This window comes from Oncorhynchus kisutch, linkage group LG14, assembly GCF_002021735.2.
Source record: "Oncorhynchus kisutch isolate 150728-3 linkage group LG14, Okis_V2, whole genome shotgun sequence".
NCBI classification, from domain to species: domain Eukaryota; kingdom Metazoa; phylum Chordata; class Actinopteri; order Salmoniformes; family Salmonidae; genus Oncorhynchus; species Oncorhynchus kisutch.
In genome coordinates, this window is record NC_034187.2 from 59,395,015 (window position 1) to 59,416,301 (window position 21,287).

The window sequence follows — 21,287 nt, forward strand, 5'->3', positions numbered from 1 at the left end:
AGCAGCAGTTGTTGTAGTTAGGGCTGCAGTGGTTGTCGTAGATGCTAAAGCTGTTGTAGGAGCTGCAGTTGTCATGGGAGCTACAGTTGTTGTAGGTGCTGTTGTTGTGGTTGTCGTAGGAGCTGAAGTTGTAGTTGTTGTAGCAGGAGCTGCAGTGGTTGTCGTAATAGGTTCTGGAGTTGTAGTGGTCGTTGGAGCAGCAGTTGTTGTAGTTAGAGCTGCAGTGGTTGTCGTAGATGCAGCTGCTGTGGTTGATGTAGAAATTACAGTTGTTGTATCAGGAGATGTAGTTGTGATTGTTGTAGTAAGTACAGCAGGTGGAGTGGTCGTGGGAGCTACATTTGTAGGAACTGCAGGTGTTGTAGTAGGTGCTGTTGTTGTGGTTGTCGTAGGAGCTGAAGTTGTAGTTGTTGTAGCTGAAGCTGCAGTGGTTGTCGTAATAGGTTCTGGAGTTGTAGTGGTCGTTGGAGCAGCAGTTGTTGTATTTAGAGCTGCAGTGGTTGTCGTAGAGGCAGCTGCTGTGGTTGACGTAGAAGTTAAAGTTGTTGTATCAGGAGCTGTAGTTGTGATTGTTGTAGTAAGTACAGCAGGTGGAGTGGTCGTGGGAGCTACAGTTGTAGGAACAGCAGGTGTTGTAGTAGGTGCTGTTGTTGTGGTTGTCGCAGGAGCTGAAGTTGTAGTTGTTGTAGTAGGTTGTGGAGTTGCAGTGGTCGTAGGAGCTGCAGTTGTTGCAGTTAGGGCTGCAGTGGTTGAAGTAGATGCTAAAGCTGTTGTAGGAGCTGCAGTTATCGTGGGAGCTACAGTTGTTGGAGGTGCTGTTGTCGTGGTTGTCGTAGGAGCCAAGGGTGTAGTTGTTGTAGCAGAAGCTGCAGAGGTAGTCGTAATAGGTTCTGGAGCTGTAGTGGTCGTAGGAGCAGCAGTTGTTGTTGTTAGGGCTGCAGTGGTTGTCGTAGATGCTAAAGCTGTTGTAGGAGCTGCAGTTGTCGTGGGAGCTACAGTTGTTGTAGGTGCTGTTGTTGTGGTTGTCGTAGGAGCTGAAGTTGTAGTTGTTGTAGCAGGAGCTGCAGTGGTTGTCGTAATAGGTTCTGGAGTTGTAGTGGTCGTTGGAGCAGCAGTGGTTGTCATAGAGGAAGCTGCTGTGGTTGACATAGAGGCAGCTGCTGTGGTTGACGTAGAAGTTAAAGTTGTTGTATCAGGAGCTGTAGTTGTGATTGTTGTAGTAAGTACAGCAGATGGAGTGGTCGTGGGAGCTACAGTTGTAGGAACTGCAGGTGTTGTAGTAGGTGCTGTTGTTGTGGTTGTCGCAGGAGCTGAAGTTGTAGTTGTTGTAGTAGGTTGTGGAGTTGCAGTGGTCGTAGGAGCTGCAGTTGTTGCAGTTAGGGCTGCAGTGGTTGAAGTAGATGCTAAAGCTGTTGTAGGAGCTGCAGTTATCGTGGGAGCTACAGTTGCTGGAGGTGCTGTTGTCGTGGTTGTCGTAGGAGCCGAGGGTGTAGTTGTTGTAGCAGAAGCTGCAGAGGTTGTCGTAATAGGTTCTGGAGCTGTAGTGGTCGTAGGAGCAGCAGTTGTTGTTGTTAGGGCTGCAGTGGTTGTCGTAGATGCTAAAGCTGTTGTAGGAGCTGCAGTTGTCGTGGGTGCTACAGTTGTTGTAGCTGCTGTTGTTGTGGTTGTCGTAGGAGCTGAAGTTGTAGTTGTTGTAGCAGGAGCTGCAGTGGTTGTCGTAATAGGTTCTGGAGTTGTAGTGGTCGTTGGAGCAGCAGTGGTTGTCATAGAGGAAGCTGCTGTGGTTGATGTAGAGGTAGCTGCCGTGGTTGACGTAGAAGTTAAAGTTGTTGTATCAGGAGCTGTAGTTGTGATTGTTGTAGTAAGTACAGCAGATGGAGTGGTCGCGGGAGCTACAGTTGTAGGAACTGCAGGTGTTGTAGTAGGTGCTGTTGTTGTGGTTGTCGTAGGAGCTGAAGTTGTAGTTATTGTAGAAGGTGCTGCAGTCACTGTGGTCGTTACAACAGCAGTTGTTGTAGTAGGAGCTGCACTGGTTGTTGTAGTAGGTTGTGGAGTTGCAGTGCTCGTAGGAGCAGCAGTTGTTGCAGTTAGGGCTGCAGTGGTTGAAGTAGATGCTAAAGCTGTTGTAGGAGCTGCAGTTATCGTGGGAGCTACAGTTGTTGGAGGTGCTGTTGTCGTGGTTGTCGTAGGAGCCAAGGGTGTAGTTGTTGTAGCAGAAGCTGCAGAGGTTGTCGTAATAGGTTCTGGAGCTGTAGTGGTCGTAGGAGCAGCAGTTGTTGTTGTTAGGGCTGCAGTGGTTGTCGTAGATGCTAAAGCTGTTGTAGGAGCTGCAGTTGTCGTGGGAGCTACAGTTGTTGTAGGTGCTGTTGTTGTGGTTGTCGTAGGAGCTGAAGTTGTAGTTGTTGTAGCAGGAGCTGCAGTGGTTGTCGTAATAGGTTCTGGAGTTGTAGTGGTCGTTGGAGCAGCAGTGGTTGTCATAGAGGAAGCTGCTGTGGTTGACGTAGAGGCAGCTGCTGTGGTTGACGTAGAAGTTAAAGTTGTTGTATCAGGAGCTGTAGTTGTGATTGTTGTAGTAAGTACAGCAGATGGAGTGGTCGTGGGAGCTACAGTTATAGGAACTGCAGGTGTTGTAGTAGGTGCTGTTGTTGTGGTTGTCGTAGGAGCTGAAGTTGTAGTTATTGTAGAAGGTGCTGCAGTCACTGTGGTCGTTACAACAGCAGTTGTTGTAGTAGGAGCTGCACTGGTTGTTGTAGTAGGTTGTGGAGTTGCAGTGCTCGTAGGAGCAGCAGTTGTTGTAGTTAGGGCTGCAGTGGTTGTCGTAGATGCTAAAGCTGTTGTAGGAGCTGCAGTTGTCATGGGAGCTACAGTTGTTGTAGGTGCTGTTGTTGTGGTTGTCGTAGGAGCTGAAGTTGTAGTTGTTGTAGCAGGAGCTGCAGTGGTTGTCGTAATAGGTTCTGGAGTTGTAGTGGTCGTTGGAGCAGCAGTTGTTGTAGTTAGAGCTGCAGTGGTTGTCGTAGATGCAGCTGCTGTGGTTGATGTAGAAATTACAGTTGTTGTATCAGGAGATGTAGTTGTGATTGTTGTAGTAAGTACAGCAGGTGGAGTGGTCGTGGGAGCTACATTTGTAGGAACTGCAGGTGTTGTAGTAGGTGCTGTTGTTGTGGTTGTCGTAGGAGCTGAAGTTGTAGTTGTTGTAGCTGAAGCTGCAGTGGTTGTCGTAATAGGTTCTGGAGTTGTAGTGGTCGTTGGAGCAGCAGTTGTTGTATTTAGAGCTGCAGTGGTTGTCGTAGAGGCAGCTGCTGTGGTTGACGTAGAAGTTAAAGTTGTTGTATCAGGAGCTGTAGTTGTGATTGTTGTAGTAAGTACAGCAGGTGGAGTGGTCGTGGGAGCTACAGTTGTAGGAACAGCAGGTGTTGTAGTAGGTGCTGTTGTTGTGGTTGTCGCAGGAGCTGAAGTTGTAGTTGTTGTAGTAGGTTGTGGAGTTGCAGTGGTCGTAGGAGCTGCAGTTGTTGCAGTTAGGGCTGCAGTGGTTGAAGTAGATGCTAAAGCTGTTGTAGGAGCTGCAGTTATCGTGGGAGCTACAGTTGTTGGAGGTGCTGTTGTCGTGGTTGTCGTAGGAGCCAAGGGTGTAGTTGTTGTAGCAGAAGCTGCAGAGGTTGTCGTAATAGGTTCTGGAGCTGTAGTGGTCGTAGGAGCAGCAGTTGTTGTTGTTAGGGCTGCAGTGGTTGTCGTAGATGCTAAAGCTGTTGTAGGAGCTGCAGTTGTCGTGGGAGCTACAGTTGTTGTAGGTGCTGTTGTTGTGGTTGTCGTAGGAGCTGAAGTTGTAGTTGTTGTAGCAGGAGCTGCAGTGGTTGTCGTAATAGGTTCTGGAGTTGTAGTGGTCGTTGGAGCAGCAGTGGTTGTCATAGAGGAAGCTGCTGTGGTTGACATAGAGGCAGCTGCTGTGGTTGACGTAGAAGTTAAAGTTGTTGTATCAGGAGCTGTAGTTGTGATTGTTGTAGTAAGTACAGCAGATGGAGTGGTCGTGGGAGCTACAGTTGTAGGAACTGCAGGTGTTGTAGTAGGTGCTGTTGTTGTGGTTGTCGCAGGAGCTGAAGTTGTAGTTGTTGTAGTAGGTTGTGGAGTTGCAGTGGTCGTAGGAGCTGCAGTTGTTGCAGTTAGGGCTGCAGTGGTTGAAGTAGATGCTAAAGCTGTTGTAGGAGCTGCAGTTATCGTGGGAGCTACAGTTGCTGGAGGTGCTGTTGTCGTGGTTGTCGTAGGAGCCGAGGGTGTAGTTGTTGTAGCAGAAGCTGCAGAGGTTGTCGTAATAGGTTCTGGAGCTGTAGTGGTCGTAGGAGCAGCAGTTGTTGTTGTTAGGGCTGCAGTGGTTGTCGTAGATGCTAAAGCTGTTGTAGGAGCTGCAGTTGTCGTGGGTGCTACAGTTGTTGTAGCTGCTGTTGTTGTGGTTGTCGTAGGAGCTGAAGTTGTAGTTGTTGTAGCAGGAGCTGCAGTGGTTGTCGTAATAGGTTCTGGAGTTGTAGTGGTCGTTGGAGCAGCAGTGGTTGTCATAGAGGAAGCTGCTGTGGTTGATGTAGAGGTAGCTGCCGTGGTTGACGTAGAAGTTAAAGTTGTTGTATCAGGAGCTGTAGTTGTGATTGTTGTAGTAAGTACAGCAGATGGAGTGGTCGCGGGAGCTACAGTTGTAGGAACTGCAGGTGTTGTAGTAGGTGCTGTTGTTGTGGTTGTCGTAGGAGCTGAAGTTGTAGTTATTGTAGAAGGTGCTGCAGTCACTGTGGTCGTTACAACAGCAGTTGTTGTAGTAGGAGCTGCACTGCTTGTTGTAGTAGGTTGTGGAGTTGCAGTGCTCGTAGGAGCAGCAGTTGTTGCAGTTAGGGCTGCAGTGGTTGAAGTAGATGCTAAAGCTGTTGTAGGAGCTGCAGTTATCGTGGGAGCTACAGTTGTTGGAGGTGCTGTTGTCGTGGTTGTCGTAGGAGCCAAGGGTGTAGTTGTTGTAGCAGAAGCTGCAGAGGTTGTCGTAATAGGTTCTGGAGCTGTAGTGGTCGTAGGAGCAGCAGTTGTTGTTGTTAGGGCTGCAGTGGTTGTCGTAGATGCTAAAGCTGTTGTAGAAGCTGCAGTTGTCGTGGGAGCTACAGTTGTTGTAGGTGCTGTTGTTGTGGTTGTCGTAGGAGCTGAAGTTGTAGTTGTTGTAGCAGGAGCTGCAGTGGTTGTCGTAATAGGTTCTGGAGTTGTAGTGGTCGTTGGAGCAGCAGTGGTTGTCATAGAGGAAGCTGCTGTGGTTGACGTAGAGGCAGCTGCTGTGGTTGACGTAGAAGTTAAAGTTGTTGTATCAGGAGCTGTAGTTGTGATTGTTGTAGTAAGTACAGCAGATGGAGTGGTCGTGGGAGCTACAGTTATAGGAACTGCAGGTGTTGTAGTAGGTGCTGTTGTTGTGGTTGTCGTAGGAGCTGAAGTTGTAGTTATTGTAGAAGGTGCTGCAGTCACTGTGGTCGTTACAACAGCAGTTGTTGTAGTAGGAGCTGCACTGGTTGTTGTAGTAGGTTGTGGAGTTGCAGTGCTCGTAGGAGCAGCAGTTGTTGTAGTTAGGGCTGCAGTGGTTGTCGTAGATGCTAAAGCTGTTGTAGGAGCTGCAGTTGTCATGGGAGCTACAGTTGTTGTAGGTGCTGTTGTTGTGGTTGTCGTAGGAGCTGAAGTTGTAGTTGTTGTAGCAGGAGCTGCAGTGGTTGTCGTAATAGGTTCTGGAGTTGTAGTGGTCGTTGGAGCAGCAGTTGTTGTAGTTAGAGCTGCAGTGGTTGTCGTAGATGCAGCTGCTGTGGTTGATGTAGAAATTACAGTTGTTGTATCAGGAGATGTAGTTGTGATTGTTGTAGTAAGTACAGCAGGTGGAGTGGTCGTGGGAGCTACATTTGTAGGAACTGCAGGTGTTGTAGTAGGTGCTGTTGTTGTGGTTGTCGTAGGAGCTGAAGTTGTAGTTGTTGTAGCTGAAGCTGCAGTGGTTGTCGTAATAGGTTCTGGAGTTGTAGTGGTCGTTGGAGCAGCAGTTGTTGTATTTAGAGCTGCAGTGGTTGTCGTAGAGGCAGCTGCTGTGGTTGACGTAGAAGTTAAAGTTGTTGTATCAGGAGCTGTAGTTGTGATTGTTGTAGTAAGTACAGCAGGTGGAGTGGTCGTGGGAGCTACAGTTGTAGGAACAGCAGGTGTTGTAGTAGGTGCTGTTGTTGTGGTTGTCGCAGGAGCTGAAGTTGTAGTTGTTGTAGTAGGTTGTGGAGTTGCAGTGGTCGTAGGAGCTGCAGTTGTTGCAGTTAGGGCTGCAGTGGTTGAAGTAGATGCTAAAGCTGTTGTAGGAGCTGCAGTTATCGTGGGAGCTACAGTTGTTGGAGGTGCTGTTGTCGTGGTTGTCGTAGGAGCCAAGGGTGTAGTTGTTGTAGCAGAAGCTGCAGAGGTTGTCGTAATAGGTTCTGGAGCTGTAGTGGTCGTAGGAGCAGCAGTTGTTGTTGTTAGGGCTGCAGTGGTTGTCGTAGATGCTAAAGCTGTTGTAGGAGCTGCAGTTGTCGTGGGAGCTACAGTTGTTGTAGGTGCTGTTGTTGTGGTTGTCGTAGGAGCTGAAGTTGTAGTTGTTGTAGCAGGAGCTGCAGTGGTTGTCGTAATAGGTTCTGGAGTTGTAGTGGTCGTTGGAGCAGCAGTGGTTGTCATAGAGGAAGCTGCTGTGGTTGACATAGAGGCAGCTGCTGTGGTTGACGTAGAAGTTAAAGTTGTTGTATCAGGAGCTGTAGTTGTGATTGTTGTAGTAAGTACAGCAGATGGAGTGGTCGTGGGAGCTACAGTTGTAGGAACTGCAGGTGTTGTAGTAGGTGCTGTTGTTGTGGTTGTCGCAGGAGCTGAAGTTGTAGTTGTTGTAGTAGGTTGTGGAGTTGCAGTGGTCGTAGGAGCTGCAGTTGTTGCAGTTAGGGCTGCAGTGGTTGAAGTAGATGCTAAAGCTGTTGTAGGAGCTGCAGTTATCGTGGGAGCTACAGTTGCTGGAGGTGCTGTTGTCGTGGTTGTCGTAGGAGCCGAGGGTGTAGTTGTTGTAGCAGAAGCTGCAGAGGTTGTCGTAATAGGTTCTGGAGCTGTAGTGGTCGTAGGAGCAGCAGTTGTTGTTGTTAGGGCTGCAGTGGTTGTCGTAGATGCTAAAGCTGTTGTAGGAGCTGCAGTTGTCGTGGGTGCTACAGTTGTTGTAGCTGCTGTTGTTGTGGTTGTCGTAGGAGCTGAAGTTGTAGTTGTTGTAGCAGGAGCTGCAGTGGTTGTCGTAATAGGTTCTGGAGTTGTAGTGGTCGTTGGAGCAGCAGTGGTTGTCATAGAGGAAGCTGCTGTGGTTGATGTAGAGGTAGCTGCCGTGGTTGACGTAGAAGTTAAAGTTGTTGTATCAGGAGCTGTAGTTGTGATTGTTGTAGTAAGTACAGCAGATGGAGTGGTCGTGGGAGCTACAGTTGTAGGAACTGCAGGTGTTGTAGTAGGTGCTGTTGTTGTGGTTGTCGCAGGAGCTGAAGTTGTAGTTGTTGTAGTAGGCTGTGGAGTTGCAGTGGTCGTAGGAGCTGCAGTTGTTGCAGTTAGGGCTGCAGTGGTTGATGTAGATGCTAAAGCTGTTGTAGGAGCTGCAGTTGTCGTGGGAGCTACAGTTGTTGGAGGTGCTGTTGTTGTGGTTGTCGTAGGAGCTGAAGTTGTAGTTGTTGTAGCAGGAGCTGCAGTGGTTGTCGTAATAGGTTCTGGAGTTGTAGTGGTCGTTGGAGCAGCAGTGGTTGTCATAGAGGAAGCTGCTGTGGTTGACTTAGAGGCAGCTGCTGTGGTTGACGTAGAAGTTAAAGTTGTTGTATCAGGAGCTGTAGTTGTGATTGTTGTAGTAAGTACAGCAGATGGAGTGGTCGTGGGAGCTACAGTTATAGGAACTGCAGGTGTTGTAGTAGGTGCTGTTGTTGTGGTTGTCGTAGGAGCTGAAGTTGTAGTTATTGTAGAAGGTGCTGCAGTCACTGTGGTCGTTACAACAGCAGTTGTTGTAGTAGGAGCTGCACTGGTTGTTGTAGTAGGTTGTGGAGTTGCAGTGCTCGTAGGAGCAGCAGTTGTTGTAGTTAGGGCTGCAGTGGTTGTCGTAGATGCTAAAGCTGTTGTAGGAGCTGCAGTTGTCATGGGAGCTACAGTTGTTGTAGGTGCTGTTGTTGTGGTTGTCGTAGGAGCTGAAGTTGTAGTTGTTGTAGCAGGAGCTGCAGTGGTTGTCGTAATAGGTTCTGGAGTTGTAGTGGTCGTTGGAGCAGCAGTTGTTGTAGTTAGAGCTGCAGTGGTTGTCGTAGATGCAGCTGCTGTGGTTGATGTAGAAATTACAGTTGTTGTATCAGGAGATGTAGTTGTGATTGTTGTAGTAAGTACAGCAGGTGGAGTGGTCGTGGGAGCTACATTTGTAGGAACTGCAGGTGTTGTAGTAGGTGCTGTTGTTGTGGTTGTCGTAGGAGCTGAAGTTGTAGTTGTTGTAGCTGAAGCTGCAGTGGTTGTCGTAATAGGTTCTGGAGTTGTAGTGGTCGTTGGAGCAGCAGTTGTTGTATTTAGAGCTGCAGTGGTTGTCGTAGAGGCAGCTGCTGTGGTTGACGTAGAAGTTAAAGTTGTTGTATCAGGAGCTGTAGTTGTGATTGTTGTAGTAAGTACAGCAGGTGGAGTGGTCGTGGGAGCTACAGTTGTAGGAACAGCAGGTGTTGTAGTAGGTGCTGTTGTTGTGGTTGTCGCAGGAGCTGAAGTTGTAGTTGTTGTAGTAGGTTGTGGAGTTGCAGTGGTCGTAGGAGCTGCAGTTGTTGCAGTTAGGGCTGCAGTGGTTGAAGTAGATGCTAAAGCTGTTGTAGGAGCTGCAGTTATCGTGGGAGCTACAGTTGTTGGAGGTGCTGTTGTCGTGGTTGTCGTAGGAGCCGAGGGTGTAGTTGTTGTAGCAGAAGCTGCAGAGGTTGTCGTAATAGGTTCTGGAGCTGTAGTGGTCGTAGGAGCAGCAGTTGTTGTTGTTAGGGCTGCAGTGGTTGTCGTAGATGCTAAAGCTGTTGTAGGAGCTGCAGTTGTCGTGGGTGCTACAGTTGTTGTAGCTGCTGTTGTTGTGGTTGTCGTAGGAGCTGAAGTTGTAGTTGTTGTAGCAGGAGCTGCAGTGGTTGTCGTAATAGGTTCTGGAGTTGTAGTGGTCGTTGGAGCAGCAGTGGTTGTCATAGAGGAAGCTGCTGTGGTTGATGTAGAGGTAGCTGCCGTGGTTGACGTAGAAGTTAAAGTTGTTGTATCAGGAGCTGTAGTTGTGATTGTTGTAGTAAGTACAGCAGATGGAGTGGTCGCGGGAGCTACAGTTGTAGGAACTGCAGGTGTTGTAGTAGGTGCTGTTGTTGTGGTTGTCGTAGGAGCTGAAGTTGTAGTTATTGTAGAAGGTGCTGCAGTCACTGTGGTCGTTACAACAGCAGTTGTTGTAGTAGGAGCTGCACTGCTTGTTGTAGTAGGTTGTGGAGTTGCAGTGCTCGTAGGAGCAGCAGTTGTTTGCAGTTAGGGCTGCAGTGGTTGAAGTAGATGCTAAAGCTGTTGTAGGAGCTGCAGTTATCGTGGGAGCTACAGTTGTTGGAGGTGCTGTTGTCGTGGTTGTCGTAGGAGCCAAGGGTTGTAGTGTGTTGTAGCAGAAGCTGCAGAGGTTGTCGTAATAGGTTCTGGAGCTGTAGTGGTCGTAGGAGCAGCAGTTGTTGTTGTTAGGGCTGCAGTGGTTGTCGTAGATGCTAAAGCTGTTGTAGAAGCTGCAGTTGTCGTGGGAGCTACAGTTGTTGTAGGTGCTGTTGTTGTGGTTGTCGTAGGAGCTGAAGTTGTAGTTGTTGTAGCAGGAGCTGCAGTGGTTGTCGTAATAGGTTCTGGAGTTGTAGTGGTCGTTGGAGCAGCAGTGGTTGTCATAGAGGAAGCTGCTGTGGTTGACGTAGAGGCAGCTGCTGTGGTTGACGTAGAAGTTAAAGTTGTTGTATCAGGAGCTGTAGTTGTGATTGTTGTAGTAAGTACAGCAGATGGAGTGGTCGTGGGAGCTACAGTTATAGGAACTGCAGGTGTTGTAGTAGGTGCTGTTGTTGTGGTTGTCGTAGGAGCTGAAGTTGTAGTTATTGTAGAAGGTGCTGCAGTCACTGTGGTCGTTACAACAGCAGTTGTTGTAGTAGGAGCTGCACTGGTTGTTGTAGTAGGTTGTGGAGTTGCAGTGCTCGTAGGAGCAGCAGTTGTTGTAGTTAGGGCTGCAGTGGTTGTCGTAGATGCTAAAGCTGTTGTAGGAGCTGCAGTTGTCATGGGAGCTACAGTTGTTGTAGGTGCTGTTGTTGTGGTTGTCGTAGGAGCTGAAGTTGTAGTTGTTGTAGCAGGAGCTGCAGTGGTTGTCGTAATAGGTTCTGGAGTTGTAGTGGTCGTTGGAGCAGCAGTTGTTGTAGTTAGAGCTGCAGTGGTTGTCGTAGATGCAGCTGCTGTGGTTGATGTAGAAATTACAGTTGTTGTATCAGGAGATGTAGTTGTGATTGTTGTAGTAAGTACAGCAGGTGGAGTGGTCGTGGGAGCTACATTTGTAGGAACTGCAGGTGTTGTAGTAGGTGCTGTTGTTGTGGTTGTCGTAGGAGCTGAAGTTGTAGTTGTTGTAGCTGAAGCTGCAGTGGTTGTCGTAATAGGTTCTGGAGTTGTAGTGGTCGTTGGAGCAGCAGTTGTTGTATTTAGAGCTGCAGTGGTTGTCGTAGAGGCAGCTGCTGTGGTTGACGTAGAAGTTAAAGTTGTTGTATCAGGAGCTGTAGTTGTGATTGTTGTAGTAAGTACAGCAGGTGGAGTGGTCGTGGGAGCTACAGTTGTAGGAACAGCAGGTGTTGTAGTAGGTGCTGTTGTTGTGGTTGTCGCAGGAGCTGAAGTTGTAGTTGTTGTAGTAGGTTGTGGAGTTGCAGTGGTCGTAGGAGCTGCAGTTGTTGCAGTTAGGGCTGCAGTGGTTGAAGTAGATGCTAAAGCTGTTGTAGGAGCTGCAGTTATCGTGGGAGCTACAGTTGTTGGAGGTGCTGTTGTCGTGGTTGTCGTAGGAGCCAAGGGTGTAGTTGTTGTAGCAGAAGCTGCAGAGGTTGTCGTAATAGGTTCTGGAGCTGTAGTGGTCGTAGGAGCAGCAGTTGTTGTTGTTAGGGCTGCAGTGGTTGTCGTAGATGCTAAAGCTGTTGTAGGAGCTGCAGTTGTCGTGGGAGCTACAGTTGTTGTAGGTGCTGTTGTTGTGGTTGTCGTAGGAGCTGAAGTTGTAGTTGTTGTAGCAGGAGCTGCAGTGGTTGTCGTAATAGGTTCTGGAGTTGTAGTGGTCGTTGGAGCAGCAGTGGTTGTCATAGAGGAAGCTGCTGTGGTTGACATAGAGGCAGCTGCTGTGGTTGACGTAGAAGTTAAAGTTGTTGTATCAGGAGCTGTAGTTGTGATTGTTGTAGTAAGTACAGCAGATGGAGTGGTCGTGGGAGCTACAGTTGTAGGAACTGCAGGTGTTGTAGTAGGTGCTGTTGTTGTGGTTGTCGCAGGAGCTGAAGTTGTAGTTGTTGTAGTAGGTTGTGGAGTTGCAGTGGTCGTAGGAGCTGCAGTTGTTGCAGTTAGGGCTGCAGTGGTTGAAGTAGATGCTAAAGCTGTTGTAGGAGCTGCAGTTATCGTGGGAGCTACAGTTGCTGGAGGTGCTGTTGTCGTGGTTGTCGTAGGAGCCGAGGGTGTAGTTGTTGTAGCAGAAGCTGCAGAGGTTGTCGTAATAGGTTCTGGAGCTGTAGTGGTCGTAGGAGCAGCAGTTGTTGTTGTTAGGGCTGCAGTGGTTGTCGTAGATGCTAAAGCTGTTGTAGGAGCTGCAGTTGTCGTGGGTGCTACAGTTGTTGTAGCTGCTGTTGTTGTGGTTGTCGTAGGAGCTGAAGTTGTAGTTGTTGTAGCAGGAGCTGCAGTGGTTGTCGTAATAGGTTCTGGAGTTGTAGTGGTCGTTGGAGCAGCAGTGGTTGTCATAGAGGAAGCTGCTGTGGTTGATGTAGAGGTAGCTGCCGTGGTTGACGTAGAAGTTAAAGTTGTTGTATCAGGAGCTGTAGTTGTGATTGTTGTAGTAAGTACAGCAGATGGAGTGGTCGTGGGAGCTACAGTTGTAGGAACTGCAGGTGTTGTAGTAGGTGCTGTTGTTGTGGTTGTCGCAGGAGCTGAAGTTGTAGTTGTTGTAGTAGGCTGTGGAGTTGCAGTGGTCGTAGGAGCTGCAGTTGTTGCAGTTAGGGCTGCAGTGGTTGATGTAGATGCTAAAGCTGTTGTAGGAGCTGCAGTTGTCGTGGGAGCTACAGTTGTTGGAGGTGCTGTTGTTGTGGTTGTCGTAGGAGCTGAAGTTGTAGTTGTTGTAGCAGGAGCTGCAGTGGTTGTCGTAATAGGTTCTGGAGTTGTAGTGGTCGTTGGAGCAGCAGTGGTTGTCATAGAGGAAGCTGCTGTGGTTGACTTAGAGGCAGCTGCTGTGGTTGACGTAGAAGTTAAAGTTGTTGTATCAGGAGCTGTAGTTGTGATTGTTGTAGTAAGTACAGCAGATGGAGTGGTCGTGGGAGCTACAGTTATAGGAACTGCAGGTGTTGTAGTAGGTGCTGTTGTTGTGGTTGTCGTAGGAGCTGAAGTTGTAGTTATTGTAGAAGGTGCTGCAGTCACTGTGGTCGTTACAACAGCAGTTGTTGTAGTAGGAGCTGCACTGGTTGTTGTAGTAGGTTGTGGAGTTGCAGTGCTCGTAGGAGCAGCAGTTGTTGTAGTTAGGGCTGCAGTGGTTGTCGTAGATGCTAAAGCTGTTGTAGGAGCTGCAGTTGTCATGGGAGCTACAGTTGTTGTAGGTGCTGTTGTTGTGGTTGTCGTAGGAGCTGAAGTTGTAGTTGTTGTAGCAGGAGCTGCAGTGGTTGTCGTAATAGGTTCTGGAGTTGTAGTGGTCGTTGGAGCAGCAGTTGTTGTAGTTAGAGCTGCAGTGGTTGTCGTAGATGCAGCTGCTGTGGTTGATGTAGAAATTACAGTTGTTGTATCAGGAGATGTAGTTGTGATTGTTGTAGTAAGTACAGCAGGTGGAGTGGTCGTGGGAGCTACAGTTGTAGGAACTGCAGGTGTTGTAGTAGGTGCTGTTGTTGTGGTTGTCGTAGGAGCTGAAGTTGTAGTTGTTGTAGCTGAAGCTGCAGTGGTTGTCGTAATAGGTTCTGGAGTTGTAGTGGTCGTTGGAGCAGCAGTTGTTGTATTTAGAGCTGCAGTGGTTGTCGTAGAGGCAGCTGCTGTGGTTGACGTAGAAGTTAAAGTTGTTGTATCAGGAGCTGTAGTTGTGATTGTTGTAGTAAGTACAGCAGGTGGAGTGGTCGTGGGAGCTACAGTTGTAGGAACAGCAGGTGTTGTAGTAGGTGCTGTTGTTGTGGTTGTCGCAGGAGCTGAAGTTGTAGTTGTTGTAGTAGGTTGTGGAGTTGCAGTGGTCGTAGGAGCTGCAGTTGTTGCAGTTAGGGCTGCAGTGGTTGAAGTAGATGCTAAAGCTGTTGTAGGAGCTGCAGTTATCGTGGGAGCTACAGTTGTTGGAGGTGCTGTTGTCGTGGTTGTCGTAGGAGCCAAGGGTGTAGTTGTTGTAGCAGAAGCTGCAGAGGTTGTCGTAATAGGTTCTGGAGCTGTAGTGGCCGTTGGAGCAGCAGTGGTTGTCATAGAGGAAGCTGCTGTGGTTGACATAGAGGCAGCTGCTGTGGTTGACGTAGAAGTTAAAGTTGTTGTATCAGGAGCTGTAGTTGTGATTGTTGTAGTAAGTACAGCAGATGGAGTGGTCGTGGGAGCTACAGTTGTAGGAACTGCAGGTGTTGTAGTAGGTGCTGTTGTTGTGGTTGTCGCAGGAGCTGAAGTTGTAGTTGTTGTAGTAGGTTGTGGAGTTGCAGTGGTCGTAGGAGCTGCAGTTGTTGCAGTTAGGGCTGCAGTGGTTGAAGTAGATGCTAAAGCTGTTGTAGGAGCTGCAGTTATCGTGGGAGCTACAGTTGCTGGAGGTGCTGTTGTCGTGGTTGTCGTAGGAGCCGATGGTGTAGTTGTTGTAGCAGAAGCTGCAGAGGTTGTCGTAATAGGTTCTGGAGCTGTAGTGGTCGTAGGAGCAGCAGTTGTTGTTGTTAGGGCTGCAGTGGTTGTCGTAGATGCTAAAGCTGTTGTAGGAGCTGCAGTTGTCGTGGGTGCTACAGTTGTTGTAGCTGCTGTTGTTGTGGTTGTCGTAGGAGCTGAAGTTGTAGTCGTTGTAGCAGGAGCTGCAGTGGTTGTCGTAATAGGTTCTGGAGTTGTAGTGGTCGTTGGAGCAGCAGTGGTTGTCATAGAGGAAGCTGCTGTGGTTGACGTAGAGGTAGCTGCTGTGGTTGACGTAGAAGTTAAAGTTGTTGTATCAGGAGCTGTAGTTGTGATTGTTGTAGTAAGTACAGCAGATGGAGTGGTCGTGGGAGCTACAGTTGTAGGAACTGCAGGTGTTGTAGTAGGTGCTGTTGTTGTGGTTGTCGCAGGAGCTGAAGTTGTAGTTGTTGTAGTAGGTTGTGGAGTTGCAGTGGTCGTAGGAGCTGCAGTTGTTGCAGTTAGGGCTGCAGTGGTTGAAGTAGATGCTAAAGCTGTTGTAGGAGCTGCAGTTGTCGTGGGAGCTACAGTTGTTGGAGGTGCTGTTGTTGTGGTTGTCGTAGGAGCTGAAGTTGTAGTTGTTGTAGCAGGAGCTGCAGTGGTTGTCGTAATAGGTTCTGGAGTTGTAGTGGTCGTTGGAGCAGCAGTGTTTGTCATAGAGGCAGCTGCTGTGGTTGACGTAGAGGCAGCTGCTGTGGTTGACGTAGAAGTTAAAGTTGTTGTATCAGGAGCTGTAGTTGTGATTGTTGTAGTAAGTACAGCAGATGGAGTGGTCGTGGGAGCTACAGTTGTAGGAACTGCAGGTGTTGTAGTAGGTGCTGTTGTTGTGGTTGTCGCAGGAGCTGAAGTTGTAGTTGTTGTAGTAGGTTGTGGAGTTGCAGTGGTCGTAGGAGCAGCAGTTGTTGGAGGTGCTGTTGTTGTGGTTGTCGTGGCAGCTGAAGTTGTAGTTGTTGTAGCAGGAGCTGCCGTGATTGTCGTAATAGACTCTGGAGCTGTCGTGGTAGTAGGAGCAGCAGTTGTTGTTGTTAGGGCTGCAGTGGTTGCCGTTAGGGCTGCAGTGGTTGCCGTAGTAGGTTGTGGTGTTACAGTGGTCGTAGGAGCAGCAGTTGTTGTAGTTAGGGCTGCAGTGGTTGAAGTAGATGCTAAAGCTGTTGTAGGAGCTGCAGTTATCGCGGGAGCTACAGTTGTTGGAGGTGCTGTTGTTGTGGTTGTCGTAGGTCCTGAAGTTGTAGTTGTTGTAGCAGGAGCTGCAGTGGTTGTCGTAATAGGTTCTGGAGTTGTAGTGGTCGTTGGAGCAGCAGTTGCTGTAGTTAGAGCTGCAGTGGTTGTCGTAGATACAGATGCTGTGGTTGATGTAGAAATTACAGTTGTTGTATCAGGAGATGTAGTTGTGATTGTTGTAGTAAGTACAGCAGGTGAGGTGGTCGTGGGAGCTACAGTTGTAGGAACTGCAGCTGTTGTAGTAGGTGCTGTTGTTGTGGTTGTCGTAGGAGCTGAAGTTGTAGTTATTGTAGAAGGTGCTGCAGTCACTATGGTCGTTAGAACAGCAGTTGTTGTAGTAGGAGCTGCACTGGTTGTCGTAGTAGGTTGTGGAGTTACAGTGGTCGTAGGAGCAGCAGTTGTTGGAGGTGCTGTTGTTGTGGTTGTCGTGGCAGCTGAAGTTGTAGTTGTTGTAGCAGGAGCTGCCGTGGTTGTCGTAATAGGCTCTGGAGCTGTCGTGGTAGTAGGAGCAGCAGTTGTTGTTGTTAGGGCTGCAGTGGTTGCCGTTAGGGCTGCAGTGGTTGCCGTAGTAGGTTGTGGTGTTACAGTGGTCGTAGGAGCAGCAGTTGTTGTAGTTAGGGCTGCAGTGGTTGAAGTAGATGCTAAAGCTGTTGTAGGAGCTGCAGTTATCGCGGGAGCTACAGTTGTTGGAGGTGCTGTTGTTGTGGTTGTCGTAGGTCCTGAAGTTGTAGTTGTTGTAGCAGGAGCTGCAGTGGTTGTCGTAATAGGTTCTGGAGTTGTAGTGGTCGTTGGAGCAGCAGTTGCTGTAGTTAGAGCTGCAGTGGTTGTCGTAGATACAGATGCTGTGGTTGATGTAGAAATTACAGTTGTTGTATCAGGAGATGTAGTTGTGATTGTTGTAGTAAGTACAGCAGGTGAGGTGGTCGTGGGAGCTACAGTTGTAGGAACTGCAGCTGTTGTAGTAGGTGTTGTTGTTGTGGTTGTCGTAGGAGCTGAAGTTGTAGTTATTGTAGAAGGTGCTGCAGTCACTATGGTCGTTAGAACAGCAGTTGTTGTAGTAGGAGCTGCACTGGTTGTCGTAGTAGGTTGTGGAGTTACAGTGGTCGTAGGAGCAGCAGTTGTTGGAGGTGCTGTTGTTGTGGTTGTCGTGGCAGCTGAAGTTGTAGTTGTTGTAGCAGGAGCTGCCGTGGTTGTCGTAATAGGCTCTGGAGCTGTAGTGGTAGTAGGAGCAGCAGTTGTTGTTGTTAGGGCTGCAGTGGTTGTCGTAGATGCTAAAGCTGTTGTAGGAGCTGCAGTTGTCGTGCGAGCTACAGTTGTTAGAGGTGCTGTTGTTGTGGTTGTCGTAGGAGCTGAAGTTGTGGTTGTTGTTGCAGGAACTGCAGTGGTTGTTGTAATAGGTTCTGGAGCTGTAGTGGTCGTAGGAGCAGCAGTTGTTGTTGTTAGGGCTGCAGTGGTTGTCGTAGATGCTATAGCTGTTGTAGGAGCTGCAGTTGTCGTAGCAGCTACAGTTGTTGTAGGTGCTGTTGTTGTGGTTGTCGTAGGAGCTGAAGTTGTAGTTGATGTAGAAGGTGCTGCAGTCACTGTGGTCGTAAGAACAGCAGTTGTTGTAGTAGGAGCTGCACTGGTTGTCGTAGTAGGTTCTGGAGTTGTAGTGGTCGTAGGAGCAGCAGTTGTTGTAGTCAGCGCTTCAGTTGTCGTAGGAGCTGCAGTTGTCATTGGAGCTACAGTTGTTGTAGGTGCTGTCGTTGTGGTTGTCGTAGGAGCTGAAGTTGTTGTAGTAGGAGCTGCACTGGTTGTCGTGGTAGGTTCTGCAGTCGTAGCAGCCGTAGGAGTAGGTTCTGTCGTAGTAGGTTTTGGAGTTGTAGTGGTCGTAGGAGCAGCAGTTGTTGTCGTCAGAGCTTCAGTTGTCGTAGGAGCTGCAGGTGGCCTGGGAGCTACAGTGGTCATTGTAGGTGTTAACTTTGTAGTGTCCGTAGGAGCTACAGTTGTAGTCGGGTCTATAGTTGTAGTCGTAGTAGGAGCTATATTAATTGCTGTAGGAGCTACAGTTGTCGCTGTTTGTTCTGCTGTTGTAGTTGTCATAGGAGCTACAGTTGTATTAGGAACTGCAGTTGTGGTTGTTGTATTAGGTACTGCAGTTGTAGTTGTCGTTGGAGCTGCAGTTGTCGTTGGAGCTACAGTTGTCAATGGAGCAACAGTTGTTGCCGTAGGAGCTGCAGTTGTTTTTGTCGTAATAAGATCTGCAGTTGCAGGAGATGCAGTTGTGGAAGATGCGGTTGTGGAAGAAACTTCATGGATAATCCAACATAAGAACACTGTGGTTTGTGAGATGAAGGGTTAAAATGTGTATTGCGCACACTATCAATATTTCCAAGATTACTCTTCATCTGGATAGTGCAGGTTTTAAATATTCTGATTATTTTCATATAAAACTAAATAATTATACATTTTAGCCACACTCGTTATTTTTTTAGAAAATAAATAATGATGTAAAAATTTCTAAAAATAAAGAGTAAATGGATTGTTAAGAATATTACCTACAATGCCTTAAGAAATTGTTCATACCCCTTGACTTATTCCACATTTTGTTGTTTTTCAGCCTGAATTCAAAATGTATTTAAAAAATTATAATTCTTACCCATCTACACACAATAAGCCATAATGACAAAGAGAAAACATGTTAAGAACATTTTTGCAAATGTATTGAAAATAAAATACAGAAATGCCTCATTTACATAAGGGTTCACACCCGGGTCAATACTTTGTAGAAACACCTTTTGTCAGTCTAAGAGCTTTCCACACCTGGATTGTGCAACATTTGCTCATTATTCGTTTCAGAATTCTTCAAGCTCTGTCAAATTGGTTGTTGATCATTGCTAGACAAACATTTACATAGTAGATTCAAGTCAAAACTGGAACATTCACACTGTCTTCTTGATTATGAACTCCAGTGTAGATGTGGCCTCCCTTTTTAGGTTATTGTCCTGCCGAAAGGTGAGAATTCATCTCCCAGTGTCTGGTGGAAAGCAGACCTCTCTAGGATCCTCCTCTAGGATTTCACCTGCGCTTAGCTCCATTCCATTTCTTTTTTATCCTTAAAATCTCCCAAGTCCTTAATGGTTATAAGCATACCCATAACATGATGCATCTACCACTATGCTTGAAAATATGGAGTGGTAACTCAGTGATGTGTTGTATTGGATTTGCTCCAAACATATTCAGGACAAAAAGTGAATTGCATATTCTGTATAGGTTTCTGTCTTTTACACTCTGTCAATTAGGTTAGTATTGTGGATTAAATACAATGTTGTTATCCATACTCAGTTTTCTCCTATCACAGCCATTAAACTGTTTCAAAGTTACTATTGGCCTGATGGTGAAATCGCTGAGAGTTTTCCTTCCTCTCCGGTAACTTAATTAGGAAGGATGCCTGTGTCTTTGTAGTGACTGGGTGTATTGATACACCTTGTAAAGTTGAATTAATAACTTCACCATGCTCAAATGGATATTCAATGTCTGCTTTTTTTGTGAGACATTGGAAAACCTTCCTGGTCTTTGTGGTTGAATCTGTGTTTGAAATTCACTGCTCGATAACTTACAGATAATTGTATATGTGGGTTACAGAGATGAGTTAGTCACTCAAAAATCATGTTAAACACTATTATTGCACACAGAGTGAGTCCTTGCAATTTGTTATGTGACTTGTAAATTTCATATTTACTCCTGAACTTATGTAGTCTTGCCATAGCGAAAGGGGTTGAATACTTATGAACTCAAGACATTTCAGCTTTTCATTTTTTATTAATTTGTTTTAAAAAATTTAAAAACATGACTCCACTTTGACATTATCGGGTATTGACTGCCGGCCAGTGACATAAAAATCTAAATTTAATCCATTATAAATTCAGGCTGGAATTCAACAACGTGTAAAAACTGAAAGGAAAGGGTGTGAATACTTTCTGAAGGCACTGTATAATACCTTACTGAGATCAACACACTTGAGTTGTATTTTTTGTTTGTTTACAAGATATCACATTTGTCATTACAGTAAGTAGTGTGTTAATATAACTGAAGAAATATATAGCCATGTAATTATGTTTACCTCTTACACTTCAGTAATTTTCCCTTTAAATATGTATGTATTTCATCGAGGTGTGACATTTGACAGTAGATTAGGCAACATTTAAAATTATCCACACTACAAAAAAATTATATCCATTGTAACATCATATGCAAAAAAAATGACATCATTGCTCATTAGTATAATTAAATTTTATGTCACCATCCTGCCTTTTTGATCATTTATATTTATATTTTGGATTAATACACTAGTTGACATGAAGTTAGCATTTAGTAAAACAGTTGGAAACATGACTACAGAATGAAATTCAGTTTACTACATACCCATGGTGAAAGTAGCTGTCACTTTCTGTGCCTTCATTTTGAACCCAGTTGATGCAGTTGTTTTCTGAACAGAAAGAAAAATATAAATTTTATTGATTGTTCATATGAACCACTATTAATGTGCAATGGTGAACATTCAAGTTAAACTTAATGTGTAACTTGGTTAGGAAACGTGTGCACTATAACTCATTTAGGTTTGCCAGATCAAGAGGTATAAAGATCTCAAAAAGTTTTCTATACTTTTTTGTAGTAGGCTGCTGTAAAAATGAATTTATACATCTAGTGAAATTTTATAGGAAAATCTAAATTTGTGTTGTATTTCTTCTATGAGAAATCTACCTTTTACTGTAGCACGTCAATCATCTTACTTCATAAAAGAAGAAAAGTAATTTCTAGTTTTCAAACAGTCTACCAGCACCCAGCAATACACTCTGAAACCTATACATATTCTGTGACAGTAATAGGTGCAGTTCATCAAAAGTGGAGTGTTTTTCCAAATATAACACATAATACATCAAATAATACAGTAAAATCTACATTAGGGTTGCATTTTGTCAAGAGAAATCAGCCTTTTACTACTTAAAACACATTGGTATTTAAACTTGGCTATCATAAAGCTCATAAATCCAATGTCTGTATTCTTCAAAAGGAAAGGTGGTAGATTTAGATGGGAGACATGTTTGTGTCATTCATTATGGCAACACAGGACTTGGCTACATGTTATTGTATTCGTATAAAGAAGACAGGAGGATAAATCATTTTGCTTAATATCCTCTGACACATAACAATATTGTAAGGTTACTTCCTTATTTTGAAAGGAATCCACATCCATCCATTATACTGATGAATGCATATCACTTAAATCATGTAACCGTTACTTCATAAAAGAGGAAAAGTCATTTCAAGTTTCCAAGCGGTCTGCCAGAAATTCTGAATCCTATATATATTCTGTGACAGTAATAGTTGTAGTTAGGCAAAAGTGGATGGGTTTTCATATATAACACATACATAATAACCATAATCTTCATAGTTTCAATGTTTTTTATTTACATTATCCATTTAGGACTTGTATCCTTTCTTATAAGCCCATTTTGGGTATCTCTTCCTCATGTGACATGTGTACCTACCTTGTGTTATATTTTCTATTACATTTTTTACTGTGTGCAAATAAAATATGTTTAAAAATCTAAGCTTTTCCATGTATAGATTACATTATACAGTAAAGGTCATTACTTACCTACAGAAAACACTTTACTGCCAGTCTCCTTATTTCTGTAATTTCTCCAAATATCAATTGAGGAAGGAATTGGTCAATGACAATAAATAATCACAATATCTAGCTTCTATCCACTCTAAAATGTTATTATCCTTGTAGTTGTGTTTGCCATTTCAATCTTACAATTGAACTGTTCCTTTGTATACTGTCATGCCAATGTATTTCTAGTTTCTATTTATATTCCTCTAGGGCTGTGTTGATGCCACAAATTCTTCACCTTTCAAGTGACGTAAATATTTTGGGAGGCACAAAATATAAGATAAAGATTATGAAAAAAGGGAGGGAC

General features: G+C 45.9%; 2 protein-coding genes and 1 long non-coding RNA gene across 3 annotated transcripts; all 3 read right to left on the minus strand.

The window, feature by feature from the left end:
- Positions 1 to 384: 384 nt before the first annotated feature.
- On the minus strand, positions 385 to 3,684 carry LOC116353410 (mucin-5AC-like; the record flags this gene model as incomplete). The annotated part of the gene is made up of 3 exons (XM_031788667.1): positions 385 to 1,355; positions 1,455 to 2,045; positions 2,169 to 3,684. Coding segments are annotated over 3 exons (3,078 nt in total), but the record flags the coding sequence as incomplete, so codon positions are not given.
- A 3,441-nt stretch (positions 3,685 to 7,125) lies between these two features.
- LOC116353470 (mucin-5AC-like) lies at positions 7,126 to 13,449 on the minus strand (the record flags this gene model as incomplete). The annotated part of the gene is made up of 8 exons (XM_031789243.1): positions 7,126 to 7,539; positions 7,648 to 7,698; positions 8,023 to 8,771; positions 8,979 to 9,358; positions 10,462 to 10,466; positions 11,785 to 12,198; positions 12,307 to 12,357; positions 12,682 to 13,449. Coding segments are annotated over 8 exons (2,832 nt in total), but the record flags the coding sequence as incomplete, so codon positions are not given.
- A 3,593-nt stretch (positions 13,450 to 17,042) lies between these two features.
- Positions 17,043 to 21,047, minus strand: LOC116353412 (uncharacterized). Its single transcript, XR_004202874.1, has 3 exons — positions 20,963 to 21,047; positions 19,726 to 19,789; positions 17,043 to 17,636 (listed from the first exon to the last, which is right to left on the minus strand). It is a non-coding gene; the product is annotated as an uncharacterized LOC116353412 (long non-coding RNA).
- Between the last annotated feature and the right edge of the window lie 240 nt (positions 21,048 to 21,287).